The sequence below is a fragment of the Streptopelia decaocto genome, assembly GCF_964273445.1.
Source record: "Streptopelia decaocto genome assembly, chromosome: 2".
NCBI lineage: Eukaryota > Metazoa > Chordata > Aves > Columbiformes > Columbidae > Streptopelia > Streptopelia decaocto.
Window position 1 is genome coordinate 158,437,680 of NC_138655.1, and position 22,784 is coordinate 158,460,463.

Below are 22,784 nucleotides of genomic sequence, written 5' to 3' on the forward strand. Positions count from 1 at the left end.
CCTGACAACCCTTTCCATAAAGAATTTTTTCCTAATATCCAGCCTGAATCTCCCCTGATGCAACTTGAGGCCATTTCCTCTTGTCTTATCACCTGCTCCTTGGGAGAAGAGACCAACCCCTCCATGCTCCAAACTCCTTTCAGGCAGCTGCAAAGAGCAATAATGTGCACCATCCAACCCAATGACACGGAAACCACACACCAAACCCACGCCAATGGACAATTTGTTCTTTATTGATTAAAAATTAGAGACATGCAGTAAAATACAAAGTCCAAAAAAGGAAAAAAAGCCTGAATATTTTACATCTTTCATTATAATCTACAATACACCAAAGTTGTGAAGAGGATCCGTTTTCATTAACAGAGCACTGTCCTTAAAAGTAGGAACCAAAAATTACCACCTGCTTCCAGGTTCAGATCAGAAATTTGCACAAAAACCAAATTCTTAATGACATTGGAAAACAATTATGAATAGCATTGGCACTTACTGGAACATCAGAAAAGACAGTTGTCTAGCACTGTAATAACTCAAGTAAATATTTTGGATCCCTACCCAAAACATCTGGAGATCTATAGGGTAAAAAACCATCCATTTCTTCCTTACTTAATTTTCTCCATTAAAGAACTAAGGAGCCTTGGGTTAGTGTGAGCTCAAGCTCTCTAAGGCCTGGCTTGGAGAAGGTGGGGAATAAATAAATAGATGCAGAATTGTTCCATTTGAGCAGTTTGAGTCCTACCTTTTCTCAGCACCAGCACACAAATGAATGAAGAGGTCCCCACGGCACGAGGCAGAAGGGGAAAATAATACTGTACCAAGACTACCTTATCTCCGTATCCTAAAGGTTTCCAACGCATCCGTGTGGAGCAGAGGGGGATGTGCCAATCGAGGTCCAGCCTGCTCTTCCAAGTCAAGAGATCGATGGGGGAAGCCAAGGGGAGCGCTTTGTGTCGGGCAATAGGAGAAAGTGCCGGAGGTGCCACATGGACACACTTGGCCAAGCCCAACCAGCATCAGCTCCCTGATATCGGGCACTTGCTCCCAGGGCTCTTGAGAGCATCTGCTCAGCACCCTGGGGTGCTCTGACCCCCAAAACCCTCTATTCTCCTCTACTTCACACTCACCAGCCACAGGGCTGCAAATAGCCCATGGGGATATACCAAATACCCACCCAGGGGCTAAAAGCAACAAGGGTGGTATAAAAAGAACATGCACAATTCAGCAAGTTTCCACAGCTGCTCATAGAGAACAATGTATAAATATAGATTGTTCACGTGAAGACTTGGAAATTTTTAAAAGTCCTAATTGAACCCAGTCATTCCGCTTTAACACTCCGTTTCTGCATTGTTTGTGGCTGATGGAAACCAAACGCGTTTCCATCTGTGTGTTAAATTACAGGCTTACAATTGCTGTGTAGAAAACACTCCAGAGCCAATAGCAGTTACAAAGGCCAACTGTGAAACAGTAGGGAAAAAAAAAATAATCAACACCATTATTCACATATTGCATTACAAGTGTCTCTTATCAAACTCAGAGTATAATTTATATTATTCACGTAGAAACTCAAATTCAACACCATATAATAGAAATAAAAGCTAAATACATGTGTGTGACGGGGTTTCAGTGACATCCTGATCAAACGTCGAGGCTCGGACCGGCGAGAAGGCTGATGGCCCCAGCGATGAGTGCAGGAGGGACACAGCCCGGCGCCCATTGCCCAGCACTACCACTCTACTGGCGATTCTTTATTGCTGTAAAACACGACAGGGGTGGTTCCACGGGTACCAGTTTGCAAAGGGACTGGGGGACACGTCGGGAGGACACGCGCAGCCGGGCATCACAGACTGGGCTTCGTGAACAGTTCCAAGTGTGTCCTTAGCCAACGCAGAGTGACACAGATCCGCTCTCAAGTGTTTTGTGGATCATCTGAAAGACCAGTTTCCAGCCTGCGATGCCCCATTGCTCTGCTTGCACAAACAGGCTACATCTAGGATGCAGAATGAAAGGCGTTTTGAGGAAGGACTGCTTAACGTGAATTAAAAGGTTCAGCCCTCATGCCACGCCTGGCACTCATGTGGAGAGAACCAAAAGAGTAAAATAATAATAACAATAATAATAATAATAATAAAAAAAATAAGGCAGTTTACAAAGGGAAGCTGACTTTAACACCTCAAAGTCAAGGAACTTCTCAAAAACACAAGCACAAGGGAAGGCGGCTCTCCCTCCCGCGGGTTAAGACTTGGCTTGCTCAGGTTCAAACCAGCAGTTTTAAAACACACAGCCGAAGAGAAGCGGATTTCTCAGCACTCCAGGTGACCCAAACAACATGTACATTGGTGTTTCAGATGGAAGGAGAAGCAGGTAAAGAACAAAAGAAGATCCGTTCAGTATTAAAAGTTGTGCAAAAATAGCAAGTGAACAAAAAAAAAAATGAAACCACATGTAAGCAAACATTTAGGCATGATCATCAGAGCAGTGGAACCCCCTGCTTCGTACTCAGTAGTATTTTTCTTTAAAGTAAGGCAATAATAAAACGAACATGCAGGCAATGACGTGTTGGAGCTGCATGTTTGAGATGACAGATACAAAAAACATGAGAGTTGTTTACAAAAGGTGTAAACACCATCGGTAATTTCAGGAAGGTACATGTTCCTATTAAGGAAAATGTTAAAGCTTCTAGGAAGGGGCTGTAGTTCAATTCTTTGGCAGTAGTGGTTGGTTTTTTTTTAGGCTAACAGAAGCATTACAAATATGCACATGTGGGTTCTCGGTTGGGAAACATCTCCTGGGACCATTGTTTAGCTGATGCTGAGCTGTGCAAATCCTATAAGTTTGCCATCATCAGGAATATCGGAGCCTTCGACACCAGATGCCTGAAACACAAGGAACAGAGATCCAAATAGCGACACGCACGCTCTGCCCTCTGATATACACCGTATGTTATCACAAGGTGGATCAGATACGGCCTGCAGAGGGAACAGTCATAGGACAGCTTTGCACTATGGGCATCACCCATAGTTAAAATTGAGCCCTTTTTTGGAAGCTAGGAAGGGCTAGGACTGAAGTTTTGCCAATGCCTGCTCTGACCAGGGCTACGTTCACTAAGTGGGGCAAAACAAGTGAAAACTCCTTACAGAAAGAGTAAAAAAACAACACAGCTTCACTACCAACAAACTGTTTACACCTTCACTTTGCCACTCTTACTACCTGAATTTCAACACGCCTGAAGGATTCATCTGCCATTCCTTCTCCTTTGGCTCTCTTTTCCCCCTGCTCTTTTTTTGTTCTCCCCCTTCATTCTCTGATTTCCTCCTCAGAGACAACGTATCTGGACCCTCCCTGTTCTCCTCCTTCAAGAAAGGAGTCCCTAGCATTTCACAGAATCACAACGTCAGGGATTGGAAGGGACCTCAAAAGCTCATCCAGTGCAATCCCCCCATGGAGCAGGAACACCCAGATGAGGTTACAGAGGAAGGTGTCCAGGCGGGTTGGAATGTCTGCAGAGAAGGAGACTCCACAACCTCCCTGGGCAGCCTGGGCCAGGCTCTGGCACCCTCACTGAGAAGAAGTTTCTTCTGGACACAATATTCCAGGTGTGGTCTCCCCAGGGCAGAGTAGAGGGGCAGGAGAACCTCTCTGACCTACTGACCACCCCCTTCTAACCCACCCCAGGCACCATTGGCCTTCCTGGCCACAAGGGCCCAGTGCTGGCTCATGGTCATCCTGCTGTCCACCAGGACCCCCAGGTCCCTTTCCCCTGCGCTGCTCTCTAATAGGTCATTCCCCAAAATTTCATAGCCTGCTTACCTGCCCTGAAGTATTTCTGCAATTTCTGGGTAAGTCTATGTGCCAAGGCCAGAAAATACCCTTTTGTAACATTTTGATATTCTTATCAGCCAGGATAAGGCCATGTTTGTATTAACACATCATCTCACAGTTATTTAACCCGGGTGCTGCTCAGAAGACACAAGCAGGGAGCCTGCACTGCCCACTGTTACACAACCAGCAGGAAATTTTGGGCAAGAAGGGAATATTTAGAGTGTATATATTAGATTCCTACAGCAGACACCACAGGCACCTATACGGGATGGCTTCTCTTTGCAAGCAACAGCTTGTTCGATGAGGGAACAGGTATAAATACCAGTTTGAAGGTGACGGATCTGTTTGCTTGCGGCTCTTCCACAATTTTCTGCAGATTGGCTGCAACTGAAATCACACACACAAAGAAAAAGGGCAAATATTAGGACAGGCTAGAAAAAAAACCAAACATCCCAAACGCATTATGCCTATTTCTATTACCCAGCAAACTTTTAAAAACAATAAAACGTTTAGGTTTCAGTTAAGCTCACTACTTAAATCTAAAGCTTTAAGCTCTAAAAATGCTGTTTCAGAGGTAGTTATTTTTTCCTAGATGTGGTGGGATTAGTAGTAATAAATTGCCCAACTGCACCCAGAAATCAGTTAATTCTGCACTAGCAGCCTTTCCAAACGCTGTGGCCTGTGTGTAATGAACGGTTTTGTTTGCTGTGGTCTAAATACACTGGCAGAGGTGAGAGTTTAAAAGTCTCCCCTGCTGTACAGGACACATTGATTTAGCAAACTGTTGCTAGAAGCAGCTGTTGATCTTACTGTTCGTATCCACACAACACCCAGACCTCTCCTGTGCAGGACCCATGAGTTATACAGGCTCATGCAGCAATTTGGCAACATATATATGTCAGATGAGACTGAATTAGCTAATGCATTCGTAATTCACAAATGTTTGCAGCTACTTCATGTCCTTGTGAACTAGGGGTTTCCCAAATGTACCAGCAGAATTGACAGTTTTGTAGAGCTGTTGAGGTAGAGAACCAAGGTCACAGCAAACTCTCCTAGTACCCATGGACAGGTCATTTTAAACATGGAAAAAAAATACTGAAATTAGTATTAAAAGAATACTAATTACCTATTACCAGATCTCTGCCATCAACAAGACCTGCTGAAATGAGTTCCTGAGACACACCATCAGCAGTGTCTGTTGGAGAGAAACCCAAGAGATGGTCAGCACATAGAAATTATCCACTCGATGAAGGTGTCACACAAAAAACTAAAGAAGCTTGTCCAAACCAAACAGCAAAAGAGTTGTTCATAAAAGACAGATATTAGGGTGCAAACAAGGTGCAGTCAGGCAGGTTTGAGCTCTGCTGTCAAACTCTGAGCTGGAATTCAAAGGGCTGCACTTTGGTCACATCCATGAAGAGTTTTACAAGAGCTCCAAGCCCACCCACTGCGGACAGACACTCATCCTGGGGTCCCATACACACAACTGCACAAACACAATATCTCCCCTTTGCCCAAACCACCTCCACACACCGGAATCTCCCCCCAGCTCACCTCTCCCTGGGGTGAATTCAAATCGAATATCATTGAGCTCTTTTTTTGAATTCCTGCGGAGAGAAGAGAAGTTTTAGATAGAAGAGACCATTTCGTTGCACTGCTGGGTGCCCAAAAGAAAATGCTGTCATTGAATAATCACTCTGGGAGGAGAATCACAGAATGTCAGGGATTGGAAGGGACCTCGAAAGCTCATCCAGTGTATCCCCCCGCCAGAGCAGGAACACCCAGATGAGGTTACACAGGAAGGTGTCCAGGCGGGTTGGAATGTCTGCAGAGAAGGAGACTCCACAACCTCCCTGGGCAGCCTGGGCCAGGCTCTGCCACCCTCACTGAGAAGAAGTTTCTTCTCAAATTTAAGTGGAACCTCCTGTGTTCCAGTTTGAACCCATTACCCCTTGTCCTATCATTGGTTGTCACCGAAAAGGCGCCATCCTCCTGACACTCACCCTTTGTATATCTGTAAACATTAATGAGGTCACCCCTCAGTCTCCTCTTGTCCAGCTCCAGAGCCCCAGCTCCCTCAGCCTTTCCTCACACGGGAGATGCTCCACTCCCTTCAGCATCTTTGTTGCCCTGTGCTGGACTCTCTCCAGCAGTTCCCTGTCCTGCTGGAACTGAGGGGCCACAACTGGACACAATATTCCAGGTGTGGTCTCCCCAGGGCAGAGTAGAGGGGCAGGAGAACCCCTCTGACCTACTGACCACCCTCCTTCTAATACACCCCAGGTACCATTGGCCATTGGTGAATTCATTGCACCCTTCACCTTCCTAGGGCAGAAACTAATCACTTGGGCACATTCTGTTTCTCAACCCAAGTGGCCTGAATTCCAGGACAAGCAAGTGCCACCTCTTTGGTACAAGGCCACATTGCTCCACTGTCTCAGCAACTCATATCTGTCAGAAGACAGATCCTTGGAGCACACCCTTCAGAGAAGGAGGCACTTGCTCAAACGCAGATGCAAACATCTGGCCAGGGAAGACTGGGAGGTGATGTTCAGAAGTCCCAGACCAACATCTACGAAAACCTGAGATGCCTACAGAGATGAGGCAGGTTCCTTCAGTGAGCAACATCAATATGTATAACAACTGACAGCAGAATGTGCCAATAGTATGTTTTCTGTCTATTTCTAGCAACACGGACCACAATCTCTGCCTTGAATTGAGTAAAAGCACTTCACTTTCAGAACTGGCTGAAGACTAAACTTGTGCCTGAAGAGTAAGATGGTCCAGAGGAGGCCAGAACCCCTGGATCCCTGATCCCTTTAGGGAACTCAGATAATCCTTCCTTCCCACCTTGTTAAAATTGGGGAATATTTATACAAATATCAAAACCTCTTTCAACCTACAGCTCTTGTCAAACTGAAGAAGTGATGACCTTTGAAGGTCCCTTCCAACCCAAACTATTCCAGTGCTTTTCTGGCTCCCATTTTCAGAATGGTGGATGAAATCCAGGCTGACAAACAGCACATAACCACCACTCTCTTAATTAAAAAGCACTTGGCAAGATGCATCTTCCACTGTCCCTATCTACAAAAACTCACTTGGACAGAATGGGTCAGTTTTGTGCTCTTACCTTAACCTTAGTACAAGGCTGATGGGGACTTTTGTATCTTCCTGTACCGGAGCTGCAGCAGGGGCAGGTGGGGCCTGCAACAGGATTACATAATTTTAAAACAGATTAATTATTCCTTTCTCTGGTTTTAAAACTACAGACAACCTTGAACGACTACGAATACAAATAAAAGTTTAACTTGTCATTGGAGTCATTGCACTACAGTGAAAAAGACGACAGGAGAACTTCACGCTTAAACAGTAACCCAGGAGGTTCTCCGCCATTGCCTTGAAAAGAGTAAAAGCGACACAACTTTGAGAAATGCCAAAATTGCAAGAGGCTTCAGAAGTGCTAAATGTAAGATGACTGCTCGCTTTGTGTCAAGATGGTTTTTAGGCATTCATGACAGCTTCAAGACCATAGAATCACAGAATGTCAGGGATTGGAAGGGACCACAAAAGCTCATCCAGTGCAATCCCCCCATGGAGCAGGAACACCCAGATGAGGTTACACAGGAAGGTGTCCAGGCGGGTTGGAATGTCTGCACAGAAGGAGACTCCACAACCTCCCTGGGCAGCCTGGGCCAGGCTCTGGCACCCTCACTAAGAAGAAGTTTCTTCTCAAATTTAAGTGGAACCTCTTGTGTTCCACTTTGTACCCATTACCCTTGTCCTATCATTGGTTGTCACCGAGAAGAGCCTGGCTCCATCCTCCTGACACTCACCCTTTATGTATCTGTAAACATTACTGAGGTCACCCCTCAGTCTCCTCTTGTCCAGCTCCAGAGCCCCAGCTCCCTCAGCCTTTCCTCACACGGGAGATGCTCCACTCCCTTCAGCATCTTTGTTGCCCTGCGCTGGACTCTCTCCAGCAGTTCCCTGTCCTGCTGGAACTGAGGGGCCACAACTTGACACAATATTCCAGGTGTGGTCTCCCCAGGGCAGAGCAGAGGGGCTGGAGAACCTCTCTGACCTACTGACCACCCCCCTTCTAATCCACCCCAGGTACCATTGCCCTTCCTGGCCACAAGGGCCCAGTGCTGGCTCATGGTCATCCTGCTGTCCCCAGGACCCCCAGGTCCCTTTCCCCTACACTGTTCTCTAATAGGTCATTCCCCAACTTATACTGGAACCTGGGGTTGTTCCTGCCCAGACGTAAGACTCTACACTTGCCCTTGTTATATTTCATTAAATTTTTCCCTGACCCCTGTGTTTTAATCCCTGCTCTGAACATTTTATTTAAAAACCTGATGCAATTGCAAAGAGTACCTATAAAATAATTTAACTGGCAGATTAGCACATACTCTCAGCTATTTTTTTTTTTTTTTGGTAAAATCAAAGGCTTTAAGAGCATCTAGCAGCAATTTTATAACTGCCTATTTTAGTTTCTATGTAACTTCTGAGTAATTATTGGAAGCTGTAATCACAGCATTTTATATTGGTCAGCAGCAGATTTCCAGCAGGACAGGCCCAGGAGGTGTCTGTCTTTATAGCACTTTTACTTCCAAGTCAAGGGCTAATTGTTAATCTCCAAAAAAAACCCAAACAAAACAGAAAAAGGTTGGTCACTCTTCCACTGTGGAATTTCTCTGTGCTGCACATGCTGAGTCAGGGATTTTAAATCTGCACTAACAAGACACACACCACACTAGGCTGAGAATTTAAGCCTAGAAGCCTTGACCAAGCTTTTTAATCTAGATCATTTGCTTCTTCTTGAGAGTAAAAAAACAATAGCCCTTTAAGACTATTTTACTCCATTTGTAGGTAGTTTTGTGTCAGCCATGCAGCTTGGGGCTTCTGATCACAATCTTGTTTCTGTTAAAGCTGAAAGCTTTACCAGGTCAGTGAAAACAAACAAGGGCTCATAGACAAGACCAGAGGTCTGCAAAACAGTAACCAATGAGCTACAGTAACCAGAGAAGAGCTATAAAGAAGAACGTATTAACAAAAAGGAGCTATAAAGGAGAAGATATTGACACAGAGGAGCTATAAGGAAGAACACACTGACACAAAGGTATGAAGTTCAGCTGAGGACAAGCTACCAACAAATAAGCTATTGGGCACTAGTGGGAGGGAGCAAGATACTCTGCTAGTGCAAATCAAACCATTTTCATTGAGGCCAACACCACTACTTCAATTAACCAAACAGAGCCCCAGCCTTCCCTGCTGTTGGTGGTTCAGCTGCTGCATCGAATTCAGGGATTAAACACTGTCCCTTTTTCAGGAGATTTGAAGGGCTTTGATTTAAGTATTGAAGTTAATTTTAATGTAGCCAAGAATGTGTCAGACCCCGACTCCCCTACTTTTGTTTAATGACTGAAGCTCTGTCTTGAACGGTTTTGTAAAGAGGAACATGAGCTGACTGTGGTGAAGTGATATACATATCTTTCCACATTCTTTAAAAGAAAAACAATGAAATGTTCCTAGGAAGGAGTAAGTCTAAGAGTTATTTTTCTAACCAACACTGCCAAATCTTTTCCCTTTGTGTCTGCCAAAGGGCGACTGGTAACTTGGCCCCATCCAACAGTGACGACAACTCCCCACCAACAAATATGAATATTGGTGTCTTTAATTAAAAAAAAAAAAAAAAAAAGATGCTGTCATTTGGGAGTCTGGCAAACTCTGCTTCTCCCCTTGAGCAACCCACAAGACATGTTTCAAATACCTCAGTAATGATTTAGGTTGGCCATTTTGCTCTTTTACCACAAGTCAGAGCACTTCCCTGACTTTGCCACACCTGCCTGTCTGGTCTGTATCCTACACCTTGGGCTGATGTAGCTAAGAATTAAATACAAACTTGTTGAGCTTTCACATTCTCCGTACTTCCCCTCAAAGGTCCATTCTCCCCTCTCTGCTTGAAATGGAAGTGCCTAAAAACACCACAAGGTTCAGAGTTTCCCAAAGATGAAGTTTCTCTGCAATTTTTGACTGCTGAAAGGACAGTTGTAACCTAGGCCTCCTGTCTCTCTTGTGAAGTCTGGAGAACTTGCACATTCTAGTTTCTTCCTCTCACTTTTCTCTCCACTCTTACCCCATAGATGCAAATGGGGCTGAGAGACATAATCAAAGCCTGTTTCTGCTGCACCTTACACATTAAGAACAAGCAGCTTAAATAAGATTGTCCCTTTTTCTGACCTCTTACCTTGCCTCAAAGCAGAGCACACAGAACCACAGGCTGGTTGGGGTTGGAAGGGACCTCTGGAGGTCATCCAGTCCAACCCACCTGCTCAAGCAGGGTCACCAGAGCAGATCACACAGGAAGGTGTCCAGGTGGGTTTGAATGTCTCCAGAGAAGGAGACTCCACAACCTCTCTGGGCAGCCTGGGCCAGGCTCTGGCACCTCAAAGTCAAGAAGTTTCTCCTCATATTTAGATGGAATCTCCTGTGCTTCAGGAGGTTCCACTCCCTGAACAGCAGAAAAAGTCACTGCTCACCCACAGAATAGGAACGAAAAACTGCTGGCCCCACACTGACTCCCCTCCTTTTGCAAGACACTAACCCAGCTGTTAATTAGCGCAAGCAGCAGCACTAACCCAACTCCAGAAAAGCAACTTCCATAGCTTTAGATCATTTTAGCATGTCTTGAACGGAACAAAGCGCGAAGCTGCAAGCTGGCCCGAAGGTTTCTGATGTTACCTGGGCTGCTGCGGGGGCTGCTGGTGGAGCCTGGCTGGGGGGAGGTACAGCAGTTGGAGGTTGTGCAGGCGCTTGTCCTGCAGCCTGAGGTAGTTGAGTAGGTGCCTGTGCTGGAGCACTGAGTGAAGGACCTGGAGGTTCAGCTGATGGGAACAGCTGCAAGAAAAAAGGTGGTTTCATGAGAAAAGGAACCCAAGAGTTCTGACTCAAGCACCAGCTTTCCAAAAAGCGCTTGTATGCCACATAAATCACTCTGAGAAGTTCAATGTTAATGGCATTCCCAGGCATCCAGGACACTGGTCCCACATTGGTGTTGAAGGGTTTTAATGCTTCCTCACATCCAGGGACCCCTTCTGCCCTGATATTTTCAAGTTTTACTCACCAGTAATGAAGGATAAGAAGCCAAGATAGCTGCATGACTCTGGATCTTGGACAAAAATTACACTCTGTGCAGACACCAAAGCTGGATGCACACATCACATCCCAGCTGGGATGAGAGCACCTTATCCTTTAGTTCCTCCTTTTCAGAATCCACATCCTACTATATTTTCATCCTACTATATATTTCATCCTACTTATATTTTCAAATAGCCATGCAGTCAGAACAGAGCAACCCTGCTTTGACTCGTAGTTCCATTCAGAGAACACAGATAATCATCAATAGCTTATCCATTTGTAAAACAAACGTCAGAGACCAGTCTGAACATTCAATTGAAAAGTGAATTTGGAGCTTAATTTCTTCAAAACACACAAGACAAGAATGTTTAGGCTTGGACTTAAAGTTAGTCCCCCGTGAGAAAAATAATTCAGGGGTGGGGAAAAGGAGCTAAATGGAAGTTTAACCTTTATTACCTCTTGTGTTATTTAGAATGGAGAAATTGATTTTGGTATGGTAGCCAAAAAACTGTAAGCTTGATGGCACTTCTTCAGTGTGCCCTGTGACTTATTCCATTCAGTTGTAGGAAACATACATCACTTTGTATATTGAAAACCTGGCAGCAGACCTCCAAACCACAATATATACGAAGAGATGTATCAGAACGGGGAAATTGATCCCAAAGGGATTCTAGTTTTCAGCATTGAGTTTAGTTTGTCAAATTACAGTGCCAGAACTGTAGTCTTTTTTAAGACCTCCCTTTATAATCAATCCTTGGAAACAGACGAAGGAAAAGCAGGACAGCCTAACCCAAGATTAACTTCTATGAGACTGCTCTGTTTATCTTGCCACGCAGGTAAGGAGAAGCAAGACATAGCCCAGTCTCTAGAAGATAAGCAGTCTCTATCACTGAAAGATAAGATATACTAATATTCCTAATATAAGAAACACAGGACAGAACTGAAGGTGGATTATCAAGTGCAATTGAAATTTTGTTTGCTATCAAATACTACAACAGGTTTATTTCACACTTCCGAGCGTAGGTTCCAAACTAGTGAATCAGACTACGCAAAACACACATTTTAAAGTTGTGCGGGTTTTGTTTGTTTGTTGGTTTACTTGCTGTTATTTTTAGTTTTTATTTTGTTTGTGTTTTGGGTTTTTAGAGAAGACATTGATTCCTGTTAAAGGGAGGCTTGCAAGCAGGTACCAGCTTCTATTTGACACAATATTGTGTTCAAAGGCTAACAAAAACATGATCCTGGAAACAACAGCAATAACTAGGAGTCATTTGGGGAAGCCATTTGCAACTATAACTTACCTCTGAATTCTGTACAGGTTCTTTCACTCTGGGAGACTGAAAAACAATTAAAAAAAGGCTGTCATTGCCCAAATAAAGTGAATTTGCCTAGAAAGATTTGTCAGAACCATACTGAACATATGAAATCCACACAATTGCTTTCAATTTAAATATATATATTAATATGCACAATAAAACGGGACACCACACAATTTGGTGGGAACCTAATCACGTCACACCATCCAGAAACATACCGTCATTTTTCAGAACTAGTATTTACCCAGTATTTACCCAGTGGCATATAACACTCCAAGCTGCTATCAGTGTAAACCATTAGCATTAACCATTAGATTGCTCAGACTGGATCAAATTAGTTGTGCACCAGTGTGGCAAAATCCATTTTAAGCTACCAAAGTCTTGCAGAAAAAAGATAAGCTACACAAATTTGTCTTCCTGAATTCTGCTGAAATTTGTATACTTAAGAAACTAGTTTGCAACCTGACTTGCTTAAACCATAGAAAACCTTGGGAAAAAAAGGAAAAACAAACAAAAAAGAAACCAGTGTACTGTGTTGTTTAATAGAGGACATCTTTCCACCGTTCTCACCATTGGACTCTGCATTAGAAATGAGAAAACTGACTGTACGCAAGTTCAGCGGTGAAACAAAGACATCAGTGGAATGGAGGGGAAAGTGCAGGCAAAGAACGTGACCTGTCTTTGCTTATCAGTCAAATGAAGATAATATTTATTAGCTGTTTCATATGAGCAGGAAGGAATTGCTGAGCACTCCTGGAAAGCCCTGCAAATAAGAGCCATCAGCTTTGACTCCTAACAGGTCCAATTGTCATGTGGACATAGACCGGGGAGACACCTTGGACTGTGCTGGGATGTTCCTTCTCCTCACCATGGTCTATAAGACAGGTGGTGATTAGGGCAGTACAGGTTTGACAGAAGAACATAAGTCTTATCATGCCACTATCTTAACTTTAACCAAGGCCACTAACTTAAACAAAGCAGATCAGAGCAATTTGTAACATATAGAATCATTGAATCGTTGTGGTTGGAAAAGACCTTTAAGATCATCGAGTTCAACCATTAACCTAACTCTGGCACTAAGCCATGTCCCCAAGAACCTCATCTATGTGTCTATTCAACACCTCCAGCATGGTGACTCCACCACTGCCCTGGGCAGCCTGTTCCAATGCCTGACAACCCCTTCCATGAAGAATTTCTTCCTAATATCCAGTCTGAACCTCCCCTGGTGCAACTTGAGGCCATTTCCTCTTGTCTTATCACTTGTTCCTTGGAAGAAGAGACCAACCCCCTCCATGCTCCAAGCTCCTTTCAGGCAGTTCAGAGATCAGAAGGTCTCCCCTCAGCTCCTGTTCTCCAGCTGAACCCCCCAGGTCCCTCAGCCGCTCCCATCACACTTGTGCTCCAGCCCCTCACCAGCTCCGTTCCCTTCTCTCAACTCGCTCCAGCACCTCAAGGGCTTTCTTGTCGTGAGGGGCCCAAAACTGACCCCAGGATCTGAGGTGCAGCCTCAGCAGTGACTAGTTCACAGGGAAAATGACCCAGAGGCCTCTCATGGGAGAAACCGCAAGCTCTTATTCTCAGAACAGCAAATTACAAAACGTCCTCTGGAGAGGAGGAGAAGGAATAGTTCCTTCACAGTGACTATGTGCAGACAGTGTCAAGAAAAAAAGTGACTCAGCTGGAAAGGTAAAACCTGAAATCCATCTCAGATGTTGAGCCGTCCCTTGACAGTTACCAGACAAGACGAAAAACGTGGCATTCCTCCCAGAGATAAACACGCTGCACATCTGCAGGCCACAGTGCTGCTCGTGTCCAAGAGCATCCAGATGCCTCAAGGAATAACTCAAAAAGAGCTTGTCCGAAAGATTAGAGTGTGGGAGACACCGTACAGACAAGTACGGAAACTCTGACCCCACAGCTAACAACTAACCCAGATAAACGGCAAACAGAAGCAAATGGAAGAAAAACATGGACAGAAACAGGAAAAATATTAAAAGACATTTACCTAATTAAGGCACAAAGAGGATGACTTTGGGGATGTGCTGAAATCTATTTGTTCTAACTTACTATTGCTTGTGTAATCAGAGACGATGTGAGGAACCAGTGAAATGTGACCCAGCATGTGCCACCGCATGGATTTAACGAGTAACAGAAGGTGAATGATTTAAAGCCCACATAGCACAATTGCTCTAATCTAAATTCAGGGGTTTAAATACCAAGAGCAAAGAAGTTTAGTAAGTCTTTATATCCAAAAGGTGACACGAGGCCAGCGAGTCGGCTTATTCAATGAACCAGGCAGATATTTCTGGCTGTTTGTGATACATATTTGTCTGCTTTCAGGTGCAGTCCTAGCAAGACACTTGTAAAATATATGTTTGTACATACTAAATTCACCCCATTTTTTTCTATAAAGTGGAGAAAGGCAGAATATTTAGGTGGAAACTTTTATGATGGATAATACTGAAGCATTTTAACAAATTAAGTCAATCTGCAAGCCCTTCTTTTAAGGTACACAGCAAGAAAACACAGGTAGAACTGGAATCACAGAATGGTTTGGCTTGGAAATGACTACTAAAGGTCCATCTCATCCAAGCCCTCTGCCATAGGCAGGAATAAAAGCTGACACATAGTTAGTGTAGGTTATTCTATCTTACAACTTAGTTAAAATGGCAGAAGGATTATAGTTACATGGAATTTACAGCCTGTGTTTGATTATATTTTAACCTACAGAAGGAATTCAGAAGATTTCAGCTTATAAAGGGTCAAGAATTTCAGTAGTATCCACCTGGTACCAGCAGATCCTCCTCAACCACGTAACACGAAGCTGGATATAGTAACTTCAGAAAGTCACAATAGTTGTTGCCACAAAGTACGAAATGACTACATCAATAGAGGCCTTTAAAAAGTCACGTATTCAAAGGATGTCAAAAAGATGCAAAGTCTTGTTTTTAATATTAAAGCATCTATACAGAGCATCAGTAGAAGGAAAAGCAATGAAGGAGAAATAAGAAAAGCTGCAAAGGGATAAATGCCTCAAACCAATACTGTTTTGGGTTTTTTTTCCCTTTCATATTGAAAAGCTTCCTCTAAAAATCCTTCACTGTCTCACTAATTCAATTACAGAATGGTTAAAATGCACAGTCCACTTCAGGGCACCTGCTGTAGTGAAAAAGGAACAGCTAAGCCATTCCAGCCAAACCCCACACCGGAGAAATACAGTCTGGAGATTTAATGTAATCTTTCAGTTGATGACTATTCACTACTCCTCTGTGTTTTGAGTTTTTGTGCATGTGTTGGGAGAGGTGGTGTTTTTTGGAGGATATCTGAATGCTGAACTTCATGGACATTTTCTACCAGAACTAATGGATTTCAGTGTAACTGGTGTGACAGAACCAGGCCCTGTGCATTTCATAGATCAGTCATAAGCACAGGCCCTATGGATTTCAGCTCCATCCTGGAGAGGGCAGCAGGACAAAGCCTCTCCTGATGCTTCCAGAAGAAAGCATCTCAAACAGTCAGCACCCTTAAAAACAAAGGGAACATCCCAGCTCAAGTGAATGAGTGTGCTGAGCTGGGAGCAAAAAATCTGAATTAGTGTTCTAAATGATGCTCAGCATCCCTGAACGAGACCAGCTGATGACAGAGAAGAGATCAATACAATCTCTTCAACCAGAGATCGATACACCTTCTAGTCTGTTCGGCTGCAAACTCAAGGGAAGGGAATATAATTTAATATATGTCATACTTTCAAAAGGCCAGATGCTTCCCAAGGATATTAAAACATACCACAGTTGGAAAAGTAAACAGAGACAGTAGAGCTATCGGAGTTTGAGGACCCACCCTGAGCTGTGAAATTGCTGCTCTGCCTTCCTCACTTTCTTCATCTAGCTCATCGTCACTCCATTCCCAACCTCCATCTTCAGTCTTGTGAAGACGTCCGCTGGAACCGGGGACTCTCCGGACCTGCTCAGCACAAAGACACAGCACAAAGACATCTTCTACAGTGGATCTCTTTTAGAAGCAGCAGCACAAGAGCATCTTCAGCTTGCAATGTCTGCCAGGGCATTTAAAGACTTGATTTAGTGTTTATTTAACTAGCATGACTGTAACAGCAAGAGCACAGGAGGTTTTCAGTACCTTTCTGGATCTTTCAGACATCGTTGGTGCTCTTTGCAACATCTTCTCTTGCAAAAATTCTTTATTCTGCAAAAGAAAAAAATACCAAACATTTGCATTGCTGAAAATGCCCTTTCATTCCTTCCAATAAAGAACCTACTAAGTTATTTCTAGCAGCAAGCATATTGCATGTTTCATCCCCATGCACCAAAGATATTAAACCACTTTCTTCCTTTTGACTACAGTACATGATGTTTCATCCTAAATACCTTTTTAAACGAGCGGTCGCACTTGCCCTGTGTAAAGTGATGCGGAATTAACAACTGAGGAGTTGTATAGTATTCTGTCTGATTTACTGGGGAACATGCTTTTATACTTCTTACGTCTCAGCAGGATATCAGATGCTGCGATATTTGGCATTCTTCCATTCCCAGATCCTACACCACCTGGATCCAGCAACTTTGCTTTATCTTGCCTCTAAATTTATGCCAGTCCGACTGGCAAAAGGCAAATCTCAGATGTCAGGCAGGTCTGGGTGTAGGAGCATCTACATACTGGAGTAATCAGACCCAGGAATTAGGGCAATAGAAGTGGCTGAAAAAATGTACAGCACATGATGTTTAGAGAAGAAGCAAATGAATCACAGAATCATAGAATAGTTTGGGTTGAAGGGAACTTTAAGGGTCATCCAGTGCCACCCCTGCCATGAGCAGGGACATCTTCACCAGCTCAGGTTGCTCAGAGCCCCGTCCAGCCTGGCCTGGGATGTCTCCAGGGATGGTTCATCCACCACCTCTCTGGCCAACCTGGGCCAGGCTCTCACCACCCTCAGCGTCCAAAACTTCTTCCTCATGTCTGGCCTGAATCTCCCTCCTTTAGTTTAAAACCATCACCCCTTGTGGTGATCACAACAGATTAAATATTGGGAAACAGCTGCGATGCTCTACTGTATTAAATTCCCTCTTCAGCAAGCTATTCTGGACTGGTTAACATGTTGGCTGCTGGGTGTACAACTTTCCAACCACTTGAGTACGGAGCCCAACCGCTGGCTGTGGGGGATGCAGCCCAAGCAACCACCCTGGCACTGGGTATTTCCCACCAAAACGCTGGATATTCCCATCATCTCTACCCTTTAAGTGCTTCCAGAACTCCCCCGTGATGGTTTCCTGCAGGTAGGATGGAAAACCTCAAGACAAACGCTGTTGTCTCCTGATGAGTGGCTCTTGGCATTATCAACACATACAGTTGCAGAGCATAGGCTGTATTTTTTATATACAGGTCAGTATAGACGTACAGAAATTGGATTCTTCTGTCCTCAAGTTACAGCTGTCAGTTTGGCTGATGTATAGAAGTAATTTAACACTGAGCGTTAAGCGACACACATTTTCACTTTGGGTGCCGGGTTAGGTATTGCCTCATTTACAATAATGTTAACTTTCTATCACCACATATGCTAATATGTTACTCTGTGGCAGCTTAATGAAAGCATGAAGGAGATTTTACACACAATGAAGTACAACATGAACCAGAAACTCGTATAACCAAACGGAGAAAGGTCAGCAATGTGTAAACCATCTTGTCACTTTGGACACCAAGTGGCCACACTGGTGGACAGATGAGGACTATTCAGTTGCCTAAAATCCCATTACGGACAATGAAAACCCAGTTAATACTGTCAAGCACCCACACATCAATTAAACTTGCCCTAAAGCAAAGTCCTGCATTTCATAAACTGGATCACTCTCTAGAATTCCTTGGTGGCACCTGTTAGATCTGTCAACTTTAGTAGGACATCCAGCTCCGTACAGATACCCAGATGTGGCCAATTACATTTAAGCTTCTTAATCTGGGAGCTGAAAACTCCTTTGATTAATTGGTGATGCTGCTGTGCTATCCCAGGTATCAGATATCTTTTTGACAGTTTAATCTGTGTTCTGTTATAAAACCCATGTATTTCGATCAAACACATGCCACAGAAAAAAAAATAAGCAAGCAGAAACATTTCCTCATTCCCATGAAAATAAAATTTATCCCCTGCATTATTTCTGTCTATCTCCCCCTGACAAGACCTGGCATGTTGTATATGTGTTAATCTCCAGGCAGTAATTACATAAATGCTCACTGGCAGTTCACTTCCAGTGAAATGGGAGTTTCACTGGAGTTCCACTAGAAATGGGAGTTTCTTCCTATTTTGTATCACAAGATCTTCATTTTCCATAAGGCGACACAAGGTGAAACAGTTTTAGGCAGCCCTCTGCACAGTGGGCTTCATTCACTGCTTCGCATACAGACTGATTATAGAGTTTACTAAAATATAAGTTACATTTACTGCCACAGAGACCTTTACAGTCAGACACGCAGCCAGAACGGCACCGTTACAAGAGCAGAAAAAGCCCCAAAAGCCACTGAAAGACATTTAAATGCTCAAGAATTGCTAGAGAATTTCTCTTAATAGCAGCACACAGGAGGAGGTCCAGAAGAGAGGTTTTAACTCTGTTCGTTCACAATGACCCATTCAGCCCGCTCAGTTAGGCCAGGCCTAAGCAAAACAGCCCACGCTCACGCCAGTAAAGCTGTCACCAAACCCATTATCCTTCTGACAAGCTCCCTCTCTCCACAGATCCATTTAGGAAGGGTTTTCTTACCTTTGCTTTCGTGAAAAATTTGTGTCTTAAGAGTTCTGCTGCTGTCGGTCTGTCAATAAAAACAGATTTAGAACAAAAACACAATTATAAACACTCCCTTTCACCACAACAGTGTCTTGCAGGTTGTTGCAACACTGCATCTCATAAGGGTATCGGTTTCTCCTGCACAATTCCCCTAAAAATCAAGGTATTCCAAGTAATTTTTACACCAGCAGTTTTTAAACACTCTGTATATTCTGATCAAAAGTAGTGAATAATCTGGGTGGGGGAAGAGGGGGGCATTGCCCCCATTTTGACGTTGAACTTGAGCCTTGGACTCAGTCTGATAGGATTGTGGAAACAATTTGCTCAACATTGAAACAAAGGCTCATCACCTACAGGAGCGCAGCACTCTCCATGTGCAAGAAACACAGCTATTTCACAGACACTTCATTATCTATGTGTAATTAATCCCATTAAACACAGATGGAACGATCAATCTTTGTCTAACAGAGAAGGAACAAGTACAAGCTATTTTCCCCTTTAAGTCAGGCTTTAGGATAAATACTAAAAAGTAGAAGATATTTTGTCGGTTTAGAAGGAGCTTTGAAGACTCAGATGTACATGAGAAACTACCAGCTGACAGCATTTCCCACACTGCAAACTCCACTTAAATAGTAACAGAGTTTAATTAACAACGTGCAAAGGCCATTTATCACGGGGTTTATTTCATCTCAGATTATGCTACTACACACAAAAAAAAATATCCAACTTATAGCAAGGGAGCCCCATAAATAATTAAAAAGCAATTGCACTGAATTCTCCTCTTTGAGGATCCATATAATATGCATAAATACATCGGATTGTGTAAGTTGTTCATTAGGAGCCAGGCTCCCGCAGCAGGATGATGATGATGGTGGCTGTTGGTGGTGGTTGAGAGGAGAATGATTCAAAGTGATTACGTTTAATTCTGATCAGCACACACACTCTAACCTGCAGGGATAAGGGAGAAAGGAAAAAAGACATCGTGCTGGGAAAAAACAACAACACACAACAACAACCCTGCTATCAGCATTTATCAAGCACTCTGCTGGTTTCATCAAGCATCTGAAGTGTAAAGCTCGTTAGAAGAGATCCCATCTCCTGACACCTGAGAAGCGTTTCTTCCTGGATTAATCACAAAAGGGAACTGAAAAATGTCTTCATTATTATTATTTTATGAAGGGACTCTTTCCTTTCCAGAATTGGAAGGCTGACCATGAGTCAACAATGTGCCCTTGTGGCCCAGAAGGCCAATGGTACCTGGGGTGCATTAAGTAGAGTGTGACCAGCAGGTTGAGGGAGGTTGTTCCTCCCCCTCTGCTCTGCCTTGGTGAGGCCACATCTGGAGTTCTGCGGCCAGTTCTGGGGTCCCCAGTTTAAGAAGGACAAGGAATTACTGGAGAGAGTCCAGTGGAGGCTACAAAGATGATGAAAGGTCTGGAGCTTCTCTCTTACGAGGAGAGACAGAGAGCTGGGGCTGTTCAGCTGGAGAAGAGAAGCTGAGAGTGGATCTCATCAATGTTTATAAATATCTCAAGAGTGCGTGTCAGGAGGATGGACCAGACTCTGTTCAGTGGTACCCAATGACAGGATGAGGGGCAACAGGCACAGACTGAAACACAGGAGGTTCCATCTGAACATGAGGAGAAACTTCTTTCCTTTGCAGTGCCAGAGCCTGGACCAGGCTGCCCAGAGAGGCTGTGGAGTCTCCTTCTCTGGAGACATTCAAACCCACCTGGACACCTTCCTGTGTGATCTGCTCTGGTGACCCTGCTTTAGCAGGTGGGTTGGACTGGATGATCTCCAGAGGTCCCTTCAAACCCCAACCAGTCTATGATTCTGTAATAAGTTTGCTTATTGAGGAGAAAAAAAGAAAACTAAGAGGTATAAAAAATGACCTGTGGGAATGCTTGTTTCTTTACCTTCGCATTTAAAGGAACACTTTTTAATGCAAGATGAACACTCCTTCAAAGAGCTTCACTAAATCTGACAAATGCAACGACTGCCCTTCACAGAAACACTTCGGAGCTCTCCTGCGTGACAGGCTCTGGGTTTTAAGCTGCCGCAGACAGCCAGACCCTCACGCAGCTTTGAACGATTCCATAATATAATATAATGATATCCTGAGAACCTCAACATACACACCACCCCCTCAGTGGTATTTCTAATACCACTGAGTAGTCAAGTTACTATTACAAGGAAGACTAAAAGTGTTGTCAGGTCACTTAAGCAATCTGTATTGATGAAAACACGCTGGTAGAATTTGCCAGTGTTTTTCCTTATTTCCCCTCCCAAACCAAATATTGCTTATAATTAAGCACGTCAAAACTACACTGAAAGCCTTCTTTGCTCTGGCATATTTTAAATGCTTATTTATGAAGCTTCACAAATAAACACATATTGCCCAACGTGTGCTTTTCTGATTTATAAACACAGAGCGGTTTTGTCAGGGAACAAAACATGAACTGCAGTCACCTGCTGGAGGTGGCAAGGGGGGGGACTGGGATGCACCCTCATTAACCCAAATGGCCAGGCACAATGCCATTTATCCTTAAAAATAAGGACAGCCAAGAGAACTTGCTGCCACACAGCGAGATTGCTGTGTTCATTGTGACTGAGAGGCTGGAAGGGCAGAGAGCCTACCAGCTTGAAAACACATGGAATACAATGAGCTTTGTGGGTTTGTTTTAGGTTTTCCTGTTGTTGTTTGGTTTTAATTGATTTTTAATTTATTTTGGTGTTCTTACCTTTTCTCAGGGTCTTTTTGTAGGCACGATGAAATCATCTTCCTAAATGACTTCCCATACTTCTTCAGCATCTCCTTATCTTGCACACCGGTTTCCAAAGATGGAGGATCATTCTGTAGCGTCAGCATTAAAACCTGAAAGAATTACGTCTATCGGCAATGAGATTTTTCTTGGTCTTTGTTAGAGACCAATCTTGGGAATGCTGTATTTTAGACAAGCATTTTCATGAAGTATCTGAGTCAACAAAGACTGTTTCATCACAACGGTTCTCTGAGGGTTGCCTGAGCTTAGAGTGAAGTTTCTTACAGCTTTGACCATCTCCTCACGTTCACCAGACAGCAAAAACTCACCGACCACCTCCTCAAGACAGTTACAGCGTCTCTCCTCTTCCTTCTGCTTCCCACACTCACTAATTTCGTAGAAAATCATCTTTAAAACTTCTACACCTCTGCAAATTCTGACTGTCAGCTGAGAGGTTTAAGACTCACACAGGACCTCAAGTTACGTCCACCTCCTTCCCATGGGAAGCCAGGTAAATTTACACCCAACCATGTATGCTCCTGTTTTCCATCACGCCTCCCGGCCCGCGGTGCAATCCTGGGGCCAAACACGAGGCTGGGATTTGCTTTCAAGTCTGTCTGGTGTGATTAAAGGTGTAAATGGAACAGAACTTCTCCCAGCCTTCCAGAGACAAGCAGTTGTGCAAGGCTTTGATTCAAAGGCTCTGTTTAGATCTCCCTGCAGGTATTTCTTACCTAGAAATCAAATTAATGTAAAGGCAGAAGGGCAACATAAAAAAAATACCAGGGTTCGCTTCCATGTGCCAATGTGACAGCGGGTGAAGACATTTCTCATACAAGCACCCATCAAGCCAAACTGATGATTTCCTTCACATCACTCAGATATTCTGAAGGAAGAAAATTACTCATTTCCATTTTCACTTGTCACCTACATACAGACGAAGATCTATTTTTAGAAAAGGA

General features: G+C 43.7%; 1 protein-coding gene across 2 annotated transcripts in view; it reads right to left on the reverse strand.

Annotated features, from left to right (window-relative positions):
- Positions 1–211: 211 nt before the first annotated feature.
- The window catches only part of OXSR1 (oxidative stress responsive kinase 1), a 101,488-nt gene continuing 78,915 nt past the window's right edge, over positions 212–22,784 (reverse strand). For both annotated transcript variants that reach the window (XM_082046060.1, XM_082046061.1), the window contains exons 8-18: positions 21,802–21,935; positions 19,034–19,082; positions 16,410–16,475; positions 16,113–16,235; positions 12,258–12,293; positions 10,561–10,716; positions 6,947–7,020; positions 5,371–5,423; positions 4,943–5,011; positions 4,139–4,203; positions 212–2,870 (exon numbers count right to left, since the gene is read on the reverse strand). In XM_082046060.1, coding sequence (XP_081902186.1) covers positions 2,796–2,870; positions 4,139–4,203; positions 4,943–5,011; positions 5,371–5,423; positions 6,947–7,020; positions 10,561–10,716; positions 12,258–12,293; positions 16,113–16,235; positions 16,410–16,475; positions 19,034–19,082; positions 21,802–21,935 — 900 coding nt within the window. In that variant the 3' untranslated portion in view covers positions 212–2,795. The remainder of the gene's footprint in view (positions 2,871–4,138; positions 4,204–4,942; positions 5,012–5,370; positions 5,424–6,946; positions 7,021–10,560; positions 10,717–12,257; positions 12,294–16,112; positions 16,236–16,409; positions 16,476–19,033; positions 19,083–21,801; positions 21,936–22,784) is intronic.